The 17,200-nt window shown below is 39.8% G+C and overlaps 1 protein-coding gene across 2 annotated transcripts in view; it reads left to right on the top strand.

Moving 5' to 3' along the window:
* The window catches only part of LOC135472522 (sodium/glucose cotransporter 4-like), a 43,059-nt gene that overhangs the window by 1,304 nt on the left and 24,555 nt on the right, over nucleotides 1-17,200 (top strand). The window contains exons 1-4 of one of the 2 annotated variants that reach the window (XM_064752064.1): nucleotides 3,193-3,332; nucleotides 4,917-5,141; nucleotides 5,797-5,913; nucleotides 16,916-16,987. In XM_064752064.1, coding sequence (XP_064608134.1) covers nucleotides 5,827-5,913; nucleotides 16,916-16,987 — 159 coding nt within the window. In that variant the 5' untranslated portion in view covers nucleotides 3,193-3,332; nucleotides 4,917-5,141; nucleotides 5,797-5,826. Of the gene's footprint in view, nucleotides 1-3,192; nucleotides 3,333-4,916; nucleotides 5,142-5,796; nucleotides 5,914-16,915; nucleotides 16,988-17,200 lie in introns of those variants that run through there. The other variant, XM_064752065.1, reaches the window with a different exon arrangement.

Consider the following 17,200-nt stretch of genomic DNA (forward strand, 5'->3'; position numbering starts at 1 on the left):
ATACCAGTGACACTACACATGCTGCACCGCTCTCCCATGCACACCGCACAATCTCACACCTTTTCTTGGATATGGCTTGCACATAGCAGAGTGACACAGACATTGCACGTAATGGAGGTGCACAGGGGTTTCACAACAGCCTACAGCTCTCGCTGCACTGCATCCTGTGTCATACCTGTTAGGTAACATGCAGCTGTTGTCTGTCAGGTGTGTCACATGAACGCTGTTATCGCTAGAACATCATGACGTCTCCAGTCATACCTGTTAGTTTACATGCTGCTGTAGTCTGTCAGTTGTGTTACATGGATACTGTTATCGGTAGCTCTCCTCACAATCCATAGTCCCACCTGTTAGCTTACATGCTGCTGTAGTCTGCCAGGTGAGTTACATGAACACTGTTATCGTTATTACATCTTCACAGTCTACAGTCATACCTGTTAGTTTACATGCTGCTGTGGTCTGTCAGGTGAGTTACATGAACACTGTTATCATTATTACTTCCCCACATTCTACAGTCATACCTGTTAGCTTACATGCTGCTGTGGTCTGTCAAGTGTGTCACATGAACACTGTTATCGTTATTACTTCCCCACATTCTACAGTCATACCTGTTAGCTTACATGCTGCTGTGGTCTGTCAGGTGTGTTACATGGACACTGTTATCGGTAGCTCTCCTCACAATCCATAGTCCCACCTGTTAGCTTACATGCTGCTGTAGTCTGCCAGGTGAGTTACATGAACACTGTTATCGTTATTACATCTTCACAGTCTACAGTCATAGCTGTTAGTTTACATGCTGCTGTGGTCTGTCAGGTGAATTACATGAACACTGTTATCGTTATTACTTCCCCACATTCTACAGTCATACCTGTTAGTTTACATGCTGCTGTGGTCTGTCAGGTGAATTACATGAACACTGTTATCGTTATTACTTCCCCACATTCTACAGTCATACCTGTTAGTTTACATGCTGCTGTGGTCTGTCAGGTGAGTTACATGAACACTGTTATCGTTATTACTTCCCCACATTCTACAGTCATACCTGTTAGTTTACATGCTGCTGTGGTCTGTCAGGTGAGTTACATGAACACTGTTATCGTTATTACATCTTCACAGTCTACAGTCATACCTGTTAGTTTACATGCTGCTGTGGTCTGTCAGGTGAGTTACATGAACACTGTTATCGTTATTACTTCCCCACATTCTACAGTCATACCTGTTAGTTTACATGCTGCTGTGGTCTGTCAGGTGAGTTACATGAACACTGTTATCGTTATTACTTCCCCACATTCTACAGTCATACCTGTTAGTTTACATGCTGCTGTGGTCTGTCAGGTGTGTCACATAAACACTGTTATCGTTATTACTTCCCCACATTCTACAGTCATACCTGTTAGTTTACATGCTGCTGTGGTCTGTCAGGTGTGTTACATGGACACTGTTATCGGTAGCACATCTTTTCACAATCCAAAGTCCCACCTGTTAGCTTAAATGCAGCTGTTGTCTGTAACGGGTGTTGCATGGACACTGTTATCGCTAGCACATCCTTACAGTCTACAGTCATGCCTGTTAGCTTACACGCAACTTTTGTCTGTCAGGTGTGTTACATGAACACTGTTATCGCTAGCGCATCATCGCAGTCTACAAGGGCCTCCGTGGCTCAGTTGGTTAGCGCGCTAGCACATGGTAATGACCCAGGGATCTCTTTTTCCATGAACTTACTGACTACTAGTGCAGGCTACTAGTGAGAGCAGTATATTAGGGCTATGTTATATATGTTATGTTATTATTTTGACCTTTCAGATTGCCTATATTAAGGTAAACCTGTTCATGTATTGTCTATTTGTGTCTGGGTATATCGACACCATTGTCTACTATGCCATGTTAACCCTTCATTACACACGTATATATCCGTCCTCCATTCTCTTTTGGCATTAAGCAGGGTTTCTACACAAGACCTGAATAGTTTCTCGATGCTGGACTGACGCCTGTGTTTATTGTCACACAAAACATTAGGCGAAGGTCATTTACCCGTTTGATAAAAATGTTCTAGAAAACAGCAAGATAACACAACAGCCAGACATTATCTAACAATATTCTATAATGGCCTTAAATCCATGGGTAAAAGGTGAATGTAACAGGTATATCCAGGTATGGTGATAGTGCCACACGTCGTCATTTACAAAACCGTGTAGAGCTAGGGAGGGTACCTCCAGCCCCACCTCCTCATTTACACAACCGTGCACAGCTAGGGAGGCTATCTCCAACCATACGTCGTCCTTTATACAACCGTATACAGCTAGGGAGAGTACCTCCAGCGGCACCATCTTATTTACACAACTGTGTACAGCTAGGGAGGTTATCTCCAACCACACGTCGTCATTTACACAACCGTGCACAGCTAGGGAGAGTACCTCCAGTCCCACCTCCTCATTTACACAACTGTGCACAGCTAAGGGGGGTACCATCAGCCCCACCTCCTCCTTTACACAACCGTGTACAGCCAGGGAGGCTATCTCCAACCATACGTCGTCCTTTACACAACCGTGTACAGCGAGGGAGGGTACCTCCAGCCCCACCTCCTCATTTACACAACTGTGCACAGCTAGGGAGGTTATCTCCAACCACACGTCGTCATTTATACAACCGTGTACAGCTAGGGAGAGTACCTCCAGCGGCACCATCTTATTTACACAACTGTGTACAGCTAGGAAGGCTATCTCTAGCGGCACCTCCTCAGTGACACACTCGTGTACAGCGAGGGAGGGTATCTTCAGCCGCGCCTCCTCATTTACATAGCTGTCAGGGTACCTCCAGCGGCTCCTCCTCATTTACACAATTGTGTACAGCGAGGAACGCTATCCTTTTAGCACTCCTCAATGCAGTTATATGTGATTACTCACATAACATAATTTCAGTTGCTAATATGGCATAGTTTGGTTTATATATGTATACGAATAATTTATTTGCAACGTAGAGATCTTGGCGGTATTTCGGTAGTGTCGTTGGTTGAAATCTAGACAACGTCAGCAGGGAGAGCAATGTAGTCAATGTCAGTACGATGAAAACTTTTGATACATCAGCTTCTGTAGGCTTGTACACATTGTGGGCATTAGCCTCACATCACAGGTAAATTAGGTCAGTTAAGATCGTACCTTGTTCGCCAGGTGAGTATTGACCTGCTCAGCAGGTAAACACTGTAAGTTTCATAGGCACGCACAGACGTGTTGTGTTTTGCCGTAAACTACTTAACAGGAAAGTACTAGTGATCGTTTCCGTTGTGACATGACAAGGCACTTCATCACATCTTCTTAGGATACGTTTGTAAGGCGGTAAGCCCTGCGGAGCTCCACACAGTCCAAGCACTGGTGAAAGATCGCCTTCGGTTTATCATAGCTGATCGCTACCTCTGTTAACTGGGCACAGTTGTTGTTGTTCTGATGGTTCATTGTGTTGTGTAACATCTATAAACCGTACGTGATGACACTGTAGTGGGTAGTATACGCTGATGACATTGGGCGTGAAATATATTCAAGTACTCTAGTGTATACAAGGGACTATAGTTATCACTGGCCTACAGTATTGACATATAATTGAGCCATATACATCGTCATACTGTAAGTCATTTAAATCAAGCTTGCGTTGAAATGTCAATGTTCTAAAAACAAATCGCACGTGAGATGATTGTAAGTTACGATGTATTGTCCGGGAATATAGACACCGACTAGGTTCAAATGTGCACAGAGAGTTACTTAATGGTAATGCACATAGAGTTAATTAATGCTTATATACACAGAGAGTTACTTAATGCTAATGTATACAGATTCACTTAATGCCAATGTTCATAGAGACTTATTTAATGCTAATATACACAGAGAGTTACTTAATGCTAATGTACACAGTTACTTAATGCTAATGTTCACAGCGAGTTAATGCTAATGTTCATAGAGAGTTACTTAATCCTAAAGTACACAGAGAGTTACTTAATGCTAATGTACACAGAGTTACTTAATGCTAATGTACACAGAAAGTTACATAATGCTAATGTACACAGAAAGTTACATAATGCTAATGTACACAGAGAGTTACTTAATACTAGTGTACACAGAGAGCTACTTAATGCTAATGTACACGGAGCGTTACTTAAGGCTGATGTACACTGAGTGATACTTAATGCTAATTTACACAAAGTTACTTAATGCTAATGTACACAGAGAGTTATTTATGCTATTGTACACAGAGAGTTACTTAATGCTAATTTACACAGAAATTTTTTTATTTTTTTGATTGGTGTTTTACGCCGTACTCAAGAATATTTCACTTATACGACACCGGCCAGCATTATTGTGAGAGGAAACCGGACAGAGCCCGGAGGAAATCCCCGGCCATCCGCAGGTTGCTGGAGGACCTTGTACACAGAGAGTTATTTAAAGCTAGCGTACACACAGAGTTACTTAATGGTAATGTGCACAGTTACTTAACGCTAATGTACACAGAGTTACTTAACGCTAATGTTGCTTAATTAAGAGTTACTTAATGGTAATGTGCACAGAGTTACTTAATGGTTATGTGCACAGAGTTACTTAATGCTAATATACACAGAGTTAGTTAATGCGAATGAACAGAGAGAGTTACTTGATGCTAATGTACAGAGCGAGTTACTTAATGCTCTGCCTGCTTTTGGTCATACAATTTGCAGTCTATATCTAAACATCCTGTTTTAAAGTGTAGCCTTACGTTGAGGCTGTCACAAATATTAATTTCAAATACAATTAAAGCTTTCATCTCGCTCAGAACTTGCTTGATCCTCTTATCCTATATTCTGGCCCCATTTTCCTCACACTGCCAAAACGAGCAGCGCTATGTTTACTTTCCGGTACCCAAAACAGCCCAATCTTTCACATCTTTTCATGCAGAGTCTACGAGAAAGCGGGCTTTCAGTGAGATATCAGGTGATCTTGGTAGGAGAAGGCTGACACTATTTGAACAAGAAGTGTGTTCTGAATTGCCTGGCATTGTCAAGTGTCATTATCGGTAGCGGAGCTGGCATATCTGAGCAGAACCTGTGCGCATGCTAACTTGCAGGCAGGCATAACGCTGCAGAGTTGGCCGACCCAAATATCGCACTTCCAAACTATATGGTAAGCACTTCTAATATATGAATTCAGCCAATTCTATTACTAAACGGAGTAAGTAAGTCCAGTTATACTCTAAATATTGTTTGTTTGTAATTTTGCTAGGGAGCTCATGTTTTGCTCATGTGTCGATATGTGCTGCAGTATTTTGTGTGTGTTATTATCCGCCATCGAAGAGCACTTCGGTTTACTTGAGCATCACATTTTGAAAGTTTCATTTGTCAATCTTTGCTTTTTATATTTATTGAATTGACATTGTGTCAAGAATACTTGCTCTTTTGCACTGAAATATGTCAAATCTGGCTAATAAGTATTTAATACTTGATTATTATGGTGGGACGAAACTGGGCAGAAACCCACGACCATCCGCAAGTTGTTGGTAGACCTTCCCACGTACGACGGAGAGGAAGACAGCATGAACTTGAGCTCACAGCAATCGCATTGCTGAGAGGCTCCTGAGCCATTGCGATGTGCTGGCGTGCTTACCCTCCTCAGCCACGGAAGCACCCACAAAACCTCTTACCATTACGTTCACGAATCTGATTACAGCCATGCACCTTCTCACAAAATAAACTTACGACAAAACTTTCGAAAAGTTAATTTCAGATTGACAGATGTACTGTAATTACTGTCCTAAATGTTTGCGTGATGTTTGTTTCAGAAAGATCGGTTGTCTTAATTCTATATCAAGATGGTTGTGCAGGTGGCAGAGTTAGCATGGGGAGACTATGTCACGATTGCAGTCTACTTCGTTGTTGTTCTCATTGTCGGCATGTGGGTACGTAAACTTGGAACAATATATATTAGTTTTAAGCAATTTTGTTTTTATATCATCACAGCTTTGGGTTTGTATGTCATTGTTTTAAATAACGGTAAGGTGTGGACGAGCTCTTAACTGACCTAACATTTCACTGGGATCGATGTTCGTGTTGTTACCAAATATGTCAAAACTGATGTCAGAGTAAAACATGATCTAATTAACAAACGGTAAAATACTCGTACACTGAATAATCACTAGATCCCTTCTCATTGCTACTGTAATGCCGACGCAATATATATAAATGTCCGAATTTAGCATGAGAAACACAAGGAAACCATTCTAGTGTTCTTCGCTGTCTACAAATATCCGGATTTAGCATGAGAATCATGAGGAAAGCATTCTAGTGTTTTTCTTGGTCTACAAGTATCCGGATTTAGCATGAAAATCACGAGGAAAGAATTGTGCTGTTCTTGGCGGTCTACAAATATCCGAATTTAGCATGAGAAACACAATGAAAGCATTCTAGTGTTCTTCGCTGTCTACAAATATCCGGATTTAGCATGAGAAACACAAGGAAAGCATTCTGCTGTTCTTGGCTGTCTACAAATATCCGAATTTATCATGAAAATCACGAGGAAAGAATTGTGCTGTTCTTGGCGGTCTACAAATATCCGAATTTAGCATGAGAAACACAATGAAAGCATTCTAGTGTTCTTCGCTGTCTACAAATATCCGGATTTAGCATGAGAAACACAAGGAAAGCATTCTGCTGTTCTTGGCTGTCTACAAATATCCGAATTTATCATGAAAATCACGAGGAAAGAATTGTGCTGTTCTTGGCGGTCTACAAATATCCGAATTTAGCATGAGAAACACAAGCATTCTGGTGTTCTTCACTCTCTACAAATAACAGCATACATATAAAGAACTTTCAATAAACGTATGGTTGTTATTTGACTTAATCATAGCCATTGTTTTTTATATGAATGAATGATTGTAGCTTAATGGTATTTCCGCAATACTGCAGCTGTATCGTATCGAAATCAAGCACTGTTTTCATGAAATGAAAAGTCGCAAATACGGCAACATCAGTATCGTTATTTGTTAAAGTGAATAGTCGCAATTAAAAAGCAGACGATATAAGGCTTGTTGTTAATGGCATGAAAACTGAAAAGCGACAGGCCATAAAACTAAGGTTGTCCACGACTACTTGAACACTTCAAATTAAAAGACAACTAGACTGTGAGGCTTTCTGTTTATTATATGATCACGGCAGTTAAAGATACCCTAAACACAAATCTTCTGGTGTATTTGATATGTAGTTTTATTATCTGAGCCGAGGGTGCCAAATTTCCTCCACGAACAAAGCATATCATTTGTCGATCATAATTGTCACTACATAAATCTGTCGTCAGATTTCTTAAACAAGTAACACCTCTCAGTGATGTTAAAGACTTGACTTGAGTAGTGTTACAGACTGGACTTGAGTAGTGTTACAGACTTGAGTGATGTTACAGACTTGACTTGAGTGGTGTTACGGACTTGACTTCAGAGGCACTACTGACAAATTGTGTGTATCAGTTTTATATTTGCTCCAAAGACGGCAATGAAACGAATTTATTTTTGGATTTGAACATTTGCCTCACTGTACGGGAGATCAGAATGTACATATTGTTTTAGAATCAGAAAGCGATTATACGGTGTTTGTTATCGAGAGCTGGATAAAGACATTGCTTGTCTATAGAGTTGAAATCTTGATCCAAGGAGGGCATTTTTGATTTCCCGAAATCCTTCATTGATATGTCAAAGTAACAATTATCAACGGTTGACAATGTATTTATTCGAACTTCACGCACTGAAATAAGTATCCAACGTACACTGTCTGCACTCGTAAATACTTCAACTGTTGTGATGAAAAGTACGAAACAGGTTTTTTTGCAGACATCTTAAACCACCTGTTATTTGAGCTAACTGAGATTTCCATGTGTACCATGTGACAAGAACTTGAGTAAACATTAACGCTGAACTTGAAAAGAGCCCATGGAGAGGCCTACACGTTTGTGCTCAGTATGGGACGGACTAACACAATAACCTATATAACAGGTACAATACATGTTTTATAGGCCGGTCTCAACATCCACATAATGTCAACATTATATTTTGTTCTAATAAAACGTCTTCAAATTCGGGATTCATATTATACATGCATACATATGAATGGTATATACTGTAAATATCTGAAGACACATCTTCGTTGACACATCGACAGGTTTCAACAATGAGTCTCAGCAAAACTATCTACCGTCGACCTATACGGGAATATAAATAGCTGAGGAGGAATAATACAGTTTAAATTGAGCCTGCATGAATCACCTCAGAAAGCTAAGCATATGTTAAATGAAAAAACGATTTTGAGCAAACACTTCCATATGTGAGCGCTCAGGTACATATTTTGACAAAATTTTCTAGGTCAAAGCATTTGGATGTTTGAGGAGTAGGGTGTATAGCACCGTTATGGAAAACTAAGAAAACTGAACCCAGTTTAAGCTCTCAGGACAAAAATGTCTATTATAAATTAGATTGAGCTTTTCATAAGAAATCTTTGTCGTTACAAGAGGGGCGAACCAAAGCCTCATCCGATTTAGACGACAGCTTGGCTGTGTGGATCAATGTATGCTGTACATGACAGCTGGTTGTATGGCTCCTTGAACCTGTACGTTTCTTACTGGCAGAACAAACTATTTGTAATCAATCTGTCGTCTAATAGTCAGTGTCAGAGATACACCATCCTGTTCGGTCGCTTGAGAGTTTTTGAACAGTGTGCATGTTACAGTAGTTAACGAAAGTAATTAATATTCAAGACTATAGTGTGTCATGATAAAACTGATATGGCTGTACTCACCAGATAAGACTATTATATATGTACATATCTGATTTGCTGGATAGATACTACATTCTGCAAATGCGTCTTGAGTATCTCACAGTACATGGGCACTTTATACATGATGTATATCCTACAGTTAACAGCCGTCAAAAATAAGTCATGAAATTTTAATTTCATCAAGATGAAATACTCATTTTTTCACTTTCGCTGATTATCATCAAACTAATCTTCATATCTACATATTATATGGGAAATTAACTGCTGCATAGAACATATTTTTCGATCAAAGTTTTATTTTTAAAGTTACAATATTTCCCCAAATTGTATTTAGTTATACTAGCAGGGAAGACCTGCATTGCCAACGCCATAACTAGATGGTTATACACCACACTATCACAACATTATCCGCGACAGCTTAAAAGCACATTGTATAGACAACAAAGAAATCTTTTCAGTTAATTTTAATTATTTGGATTTTACCTCCAATGCTCACCATCAAAGCTTTATTGCACACTGTAGATGTAATTCAACATTTGTTCTATCATGGCTAGGGACGACTACTCCTACAACAAATCGAACATACTGTTGTTCAATTATGTCTAAGGAGCTGCTGATCCATCCTGGCTAGGGCTTACAGTTTTCATCACATCGAATATACTGTAGCTCCACTATGTCTAAGGAGCCGCTGATCCATCCTGGCTAGGGCTTACAGTTTTCATCACATCGAATATATTGTAGTTCCACTATGTCTAAGGAGCCGCTGATCCATCCCGGCTAGGGCTTACAGTTTTCATCACATCGAATATATTGTAGCTCCACTATGTCTAAGGAGCCGCTGATCCATCCTGGCCAGGGCTTACAGTTTTCATCACATCCAATATACTGTTGTTCCATTATGTCTAAGGAGCCGCTGATCCATCTTAACTAGGGCCCACTGTTCGAAGAGTGGACTGTTCCATTTTCACATCGAATATACTGTTAAATTAGAAGGATCTGCTGATTCATCATGGTTAGGGTCTACTGCTTTAATCACATTGAGTATACTGATGTTTCATTATGTCTAAGAAGGTGATGATCCATCCTGGCTAGTGCTTACTGCTTTCATTTCGTGGAATACAGTGTTGTGCCATTATGTCTAAGGAACTGCTGTTTCATTCTGGTCTGGGCCCACTGCTGTTATCACAGTGTATATACTCTTGTTCCATTACGTGTAAGGTAATCTTGACCCATCGTGGCTAGGATCTACTGCTCCAATACATCTAAAGAGCTGATGTTTTATCCTGGCATTGGCCGACTATTCCTTATCACATCGAATATACTGTTGCTCCATTATGGCTAAGGAGCTGCCGGTACATTCATCGAATATACTTTTGTTCCATTAGGTCTGAGGAGCCGCTGGTTCACCCTGGATAGGGCTTGCTGCTTATTCATCACATCGAATATACTTTTGTTCCATTATCTCTAACAAGCTGACGTTATATTCTGGCACGGATCTACTGTTTCTTCGTCACAGGGAATATACTGTTGTTCAATTATGAGTAAGGAACTGCTGGTTCACCCTGGCTAGGGCTTACTGCTTATTCATCACAGCGAATATATTGTTGTTCCATTAGGTCTAAGGTCCACTGTTCCTTCGTCATATCGAATATATTGTTATTCCAATACGTCTGCCGAGCTGCTGGTCCATCTGGACTTGGTAAAAATTATGTTAACGGTATGAAGCACTGATTTTATCTGATTACCGTTTAGCAGAAACAACTTTAAGCACCCTGACGCGCGAAGGCCTCAAAGGCTACGCCGTCCTGCGATGAATCAAAACCAACTGAAAATTAGGTTAATTTAACCAATATTGAAAAGGAAGCTAAACTTGAAATAAAGTATTGGAGATAATTAGATGTCTTGCTTATAATGAGGATTTCCGTCTGGTCAGCGGAACCCTGCGTTGTTTCAGCACACAACCGATCAACCAAAAAATCAATCAAAAACAAAACAAACTCTAGAATCGGATGTGAGTTGGTTGTTGTGACAATTCCGTGCATAAAAACACTAAAAATATACATAACAGTTGTATGGGCTACTGAATTGTTTTTTGGGTATATTTTTTTGTGTCTACGCAGATCTACCTGTAACCCATCGTATAACAGTGTTTAAGTAGTCTGAGATTTATTAATGAAAAATCTAATATTATGAATAGCCGATTGTAAATTCTTTATCTTGTATCTTATTCTATTTTGGCTATTCATCTGGCTAATCTATATCTTTAAAAATCATCGATTCGATATACTCTAACATTTATATTTGCATTTACTGAAAAATTAGGATAACAATAGATAGAGCAAAAAATTTCACAAAAATAATGTCGAGAATTGCGTTTTTTTAAATAAATACAGAAATAAACAAAGTCCTATATTGTGTTAGTATATACAGTTTAATGGTCTATATATACTGTATAGCCATAAAGTCTTTCTTATCACTGACAAAACAGTAGGCCCTATCTGAGCAGTATTTGCCTGAACATGCACAGCCTATTGTTTTCTAAATACACACTCCATGTGTCTGGTGGACTTAACATAATTCCTGTACTTGAAATAAACCCAGTTAGAAATCCAGGCCCCTATGGGACTGAATGTGTAATATAGACCTCAAATTTCCCGATAACCAATGCTAAACTAAAAGTCGGCAAGTTCGTTAATAATACCGACTCTTCATTTTTTGACAAGTACATGTACGCACGTAAGTTTTGCAATTCATTTTTAGGCGATAACCTTGCAGCATCCGTAGCCTATACCGATCGCGTGGCATGTTGTTGTTGTAATCAAGCATTTTCAAAAACAAAACATTGGCTGCAGGCACTATTTGCGATTCCGGCGGTAGGAGAGACTAGTGTACTTTATGTCTCTGTTACACATCGCAATATACTCTTGGTGTATTGATACGCAAACGATTTCGTGTTCTGTTCATGTTTTGTGGCAGGTCTAACATGTGGAATGAAGCATTCAACTCGAGCACAAAATAAACGAATTGGTTAAACTATATACGTTTTAACTAATTCGTGTTTAACGAGTAGATCCAAAACGATGATTGGGGACGGTTCCTAATATAATGTTGTTCCATTATTTCCATTTAACTCCTGATCCATCATGGATAGCGTCTACTGCTCCTTCATCATCTTACCGGCCCGGATAGCACAGTTGGTAGAGCGTCCGCTTCGGGACCGGTAGATCCAGGATCAATCCTTGGTCGAGTCACACCTAAGACTTTAAAAGAGAAAGTTGTAACTTCTTCGCTTGGCGTTCAGCATGAAGGGGATAGTGCAACGACTGGTTGACCCGTATCAGTATAATGGCTCGGGCGGGGCGGCTTACTTGCCTTCGGTAAGTCGTCTCAGTGATGCAGCACTAAATAAAAGAGCGGTGGAAATCCGTCCTGCAACAAGGAGGCACATTACACGTGCATGCACCCTAATGATTCCTTCGTCGTCATATGACTGAAAAATTGTTGAGTACGACGTTAAACCCCAAGCACTCACTAAGTCACTCCTTCATCACATCGAATATACTGTTGTTTATTATATTATGTTTAAGGAGCTGCTGGCTTGGGCCCACTGCTCCTTCATCCTATTGAGTATACTTTTGTTCCATTATGTCTAAGGAGCTGCTGGTCCTCTCGCTTGGGCTTACTGCTCATTCATCACATTAAACATACTGTTGTTCCGTTATATCTAAGGAGCTCCTGGTCTTTCATGGATAGCGTCTACTGCTCCTTCATCACATCGAATATACTGTTGTTTCATTATGTCTAAGGAGCTTCTGATCCACTATATTGCTTCTTAATCACATCGAATATACTGTCGTTCCATCATGTCTAAGGGGCTCCTGATCCATCCTGGTTAGGGCTTACTGCTTTCATTACAAGTGCTTGAGTGCTTGAGGTTTAACGTCGTACTCAACAATTTTTCAGTCATATGACGACGAAGGAATCATTAGGGTGCATGTACGTGTAATGTGCCTCCTTGTAGCAGGACGGATTTCCACCGCTCTTTTATTTAGTGCTGCATCACTGAGACGACTTACCGAAGGCAAGTAAGCCGCCCCGCCCGAGCCATTATACTGATACGGGTCAACCAGTCGTTGCACTATCCCCTTCATGCTGAACGTCAAGCGAGGAAGTTACAACTTCCTCTTTTAAAATCTTAGGTGTGACTCGATCAAGGACTGATCCTGGATCTACCGGTCCCGAAGCGGACGCTCTACCAACTGTGCTATCCGGGCCGGTCTTTCATTACAAGGAATGTACAGTTGTTCATTCTGGCTTCCTCTCCGGCCGTACGTGGGAAGGTCTGCCAACAATCTGCGGATGGTCGTAGGTTTCCCCCGGGCTCTGCCTGGTTTCCTCTCACCACAATGCTGACCGCCGTCGTATAAGTGAAATGTTCTTGAGTACGGCGTAAAACACCAATCAGATAAATCAATCAAATATGTCTAAGAAGCTGCTGTTTCATTATGGGTTGGGCCTACTGCTCCTTCATCACATCGAATGTATTGTTGTTCCATTGCGTCTAAGGTCGTCTTAATCCATCATAACTAGGGTCTACTGCTCCTTTATCACACCGAATGTATTGTTGTTCCATTGCGTCTAAGGTCATCTTAATCCATCATAACTAGAGTCTACTGCTCCTTTATCACACCGAATATATTGTTGTTCCATTACGTCTAAGGTCCTCTTGATCCATCATAACTTGGGTCTACTGCTCCTTTATCACGCCGAATACATTGTTGTTCCATTACGTCTAAGGTCCTCTTGATCCATCATAACTAGGGTCTACTGCTCCTTTATCACACCGAATGTATTGTTGTTCCATTACGTCTAAAGTCCTCTTGATCCATCATAACTAGGGCCTACTGCTCCTTTATCACATCGAATATATTGTTGTTCCATTACGTCTAAGGTCCTCTTGATCCATCATAACTAGGGTCTACTGCTCCTTTATCACACCGAATATATTGTTGTTCCATTACGTCTAAGGTCCTCTTAATCCATCATAACTAGGGTCTACTGCTCCTTTATCACACCGAATGTATTGTTGTTCCATTACGTCTAAAGTCCTTTTGATCCATCATAACTAGGGTCTACAGCTCCTTTATCACATCGAATATACTGTTGTTCCAATTTGTCTAAGGGGCTTCTGTTCCGTCCTGGCTAGGATCTACTATTCCTTATCACACCGAATATACTGTCGTTCCACTATGTCTAAGGAGCTCCTGATCCACAATATTTTGCTTCTTAATCACATCGAATATAGTGTCGTTCCATCATGTCTAAGGGGCTCCTGATCCATCCTGGTTATGGCTTACTGCTTTCATTACAAGGAATGTACAGTTGTTCTCTAAAGAGCTCCTAATCCATCATCGATAGCATCTACGGCTCCTTCATCACATCGAACATACTGTTGTTCCACTATGTCTAAGGAGCTGCCACCGGCACGGATAGCACAGTTGGTAGAGCGTCCGCTTCAGGACCGGTATATCCAGGATCAATCCTTGATCGAGTCACACCTAAGACTTTAAAAGAGAAAGTTGTAACTTCCTCGCTTGGCGTTCAGCATGAAGGGGATAGTGCAACGACTGGTTTACTTGTATCAGTATAATGGCTCGGGCGGTGCGGCTTACTTGCCTTCGGTAAGTCGCCTCACTGAAGCAGCACTAAATAAAAGAGCGGTGGAAATCCGTCCTGCAACAAGGTGGCACATTACACGTACATGCACCCTAATGATTCCTTCGTCGTCATATGACTGAAAAATTGTTGTCGTACGACGTTAAACCCCAAGCACTCACTCACTCACTCTAAGGAGCTGCCGGTTCATTCTGGTGAGGGCCTACTGCTCCTTCATCACATTGAATACACCGTTATTCCATAATTTCTAAGGAGCTTTTGATACACCCTGGCTCTGGCCGACTACTCTTTATCACAAGGAATATACTGTTATTCCATTATGTCTAAGGAGCTGCTGGTCCATCCTTGCTTGGACCTACTGCTCCTTCATCACAGCGAATATACTGTTGTTCCATTATGTCTAAGGAGCTCTTAATCCATCATGGATAGCGTCTACTGTTCCTTCATCACATCGAATATACTGTTGTTCTACTATGTCTAAGGAGCTGCCTGTTCATTCTGGTTAGCACCCATGCTCTTTCATCGTATCGAATATACTGTTATTTGATTATGTCTAACTGTATTTAAGAACATATTTATTTATTGTTTTAGTCTTTTTACCGAATTAAATGAGTGAAGTGTTTGGATTATAAGGAGATCCTAATGAACAAAATTGACCCATGTATGTTTTTAATAGCATCAGATAAATTTTTTTTAGGCCTTTATGTTCGTGGGCTGATTTCACAAGTCGCACACAGCCCGGCGTGCAGGTTGTTACCATGGTGACATAATACCAACAGCACTGGAAGTTTTTGTGAAAATGGACCCTAGGTTTGACTATATTATTACGAACTTTACTCACGTAATATGTGTAACGAAATGCAAATCTGAAACTAAAGGAGTACTTTACCGATAGAGAAAAGTTAATTTGACATCGTCAACGACGTGCATTATCAGTGTATTCCAGAAAGCTCACTTGACAATCCACATTTGACTGCTTTTAATTCAGCTTTAAAAAACAAAAGATATTTGTGGATATAGGTTTAAGGGGTTTTCTACTGATGTTTACTTTATTTTTCTTTCCCTCTAAGTTAATGTTATTCATTGCCAACTAAGCAGCTAACAACAGGACACAAACTTCAGAGAAAGGAAAGACGTTGTTTACATAATGCCTTTTACAGATTTGCAGTGGACTTTTATAACGTTTGGAGGGGCCTTTTCTTTCAGACATGACGACAACCTAATAGAGATAAGACTGGTAATTTACAACTTCTAGTCTTTTATATCATAACGAATGTTCTTCTCGTCAGTAATCAAAAGCCGAAAACATTTACAAATGTAACTTGTGTACTGTACAAATCAAAAGCGATATAATATTACAGAAGTGACGTGTGTTGTAATGCTCAAATGTCATTTAACATTTACAAGTGTAACTTGTTTCCTATACAAATCAAAAGCACTTTAACATTACAAACGTGACGCGTGTTGAAGTACTCAAAAGTGATTCAACATTACAAATGTGACGCGTGTTATAGTAATAAAAAACGATTTAACATTTACAAATGTAAGTTGCATGCTGTAATAATCAAAAGCGATTCCTCATTACAAATGTGACGTGTGCTGTAGTAATCCAAAGAGATTTAACATTTACAAATGTGATGTGTGCTGTAGTAATCCAAAGTGATTTAACATTTACAAATGTGATGTGTGCTGTAGTAATCCAAAGTGATTTAACATTTACAAATGTGATGAGTGCTGTAGTAATCCAAAGTGATTTAACATTTACAAATGTGACGTGTGTTGTAGTAATTAAAAGCGCTTCAGCATTACAAATGTAACTTGTGTGCTGTACAAATCAAAAGCGCTTTAACATTACAAACGTAACGCGTGTTGAAGTACTCAAAAGTGATTCAATATTACAAATGTGACGTGTGTTATAGCTATCAAAAGCTATTTAACATTTACAAATGTGATGTGTGCTGTACTAATCAAAAGCGATTAAACATTTACAAATGTGCTGTGTGCTGTACTAATCAAAAGCAATTTAACATTTACAAATGTGATGTGTGCTGTAGTAATCCAAAGTGATTTAACATTTACAAATGTGTTGTGTGCTGTAGTAATCCAAAGTGATTTAACATTTACAAATGTGATGTGTGCTGTAGTAATCCAAAGTGATATAACATTTACAAATGTGTTGTGTGGTGTAGTAATCCAAAGTGATATAACATTTACAAATGTGATGTGTGCTGTAGTAATCCAAAAACGATTTAACATTTACAAATGTGACGTGTGCTGTGGTAATCAAAAGTGATTTAACATTTACAAATGTGATGTGTGCTGTAGTAATCCAAAGTGATTTAACATTTACAAATGTGATGTGTGCTGTAGTAAGCAAAAGTGACTTAACATTTACAAATGTGACAGTGTGTTACTGAAATTAATAGCGATTTAACAACTACAAATGGAACTTGTGCGTTGTAGTCCACTTTCCGTCCGAACCGAGGAACGTCAGCTGGCTATTTCTTGGCGGGGAAGGACATGAGCTGGTTTCCGGTAGGTATGCGTATTTCCTGGTGTCTAGGCTTCAATGATTTTAACTGACAATTTCCAAAATGCTTATTTTCTTCTGTACGATATCCTTTGTAAATAGTCCAATTCACGCATATCTTGTTTTCTTCCGTACGCTATCTTTGGTATATAGACCATTCACGTATCTCTTGTTTTCTTCTGTACGATATCAATTGTACATCGCCATATTCCCGCATC

This window comes from Liolophura sinensis, chromosome 8 (genome assembly GCF_032854445.1).
Source record: "Liolophura sinensis isolate JHLJ2023 chromosome 8, CUHK_Ljap_v2, whole genome shotgun sequence".
Taxonomy (NCBI): Eukaryota; Metazoa; Mollusca; class Polyplacophora; order Chitonida; family Chitonidae; genus Liolophura; species Liolophura sinensis.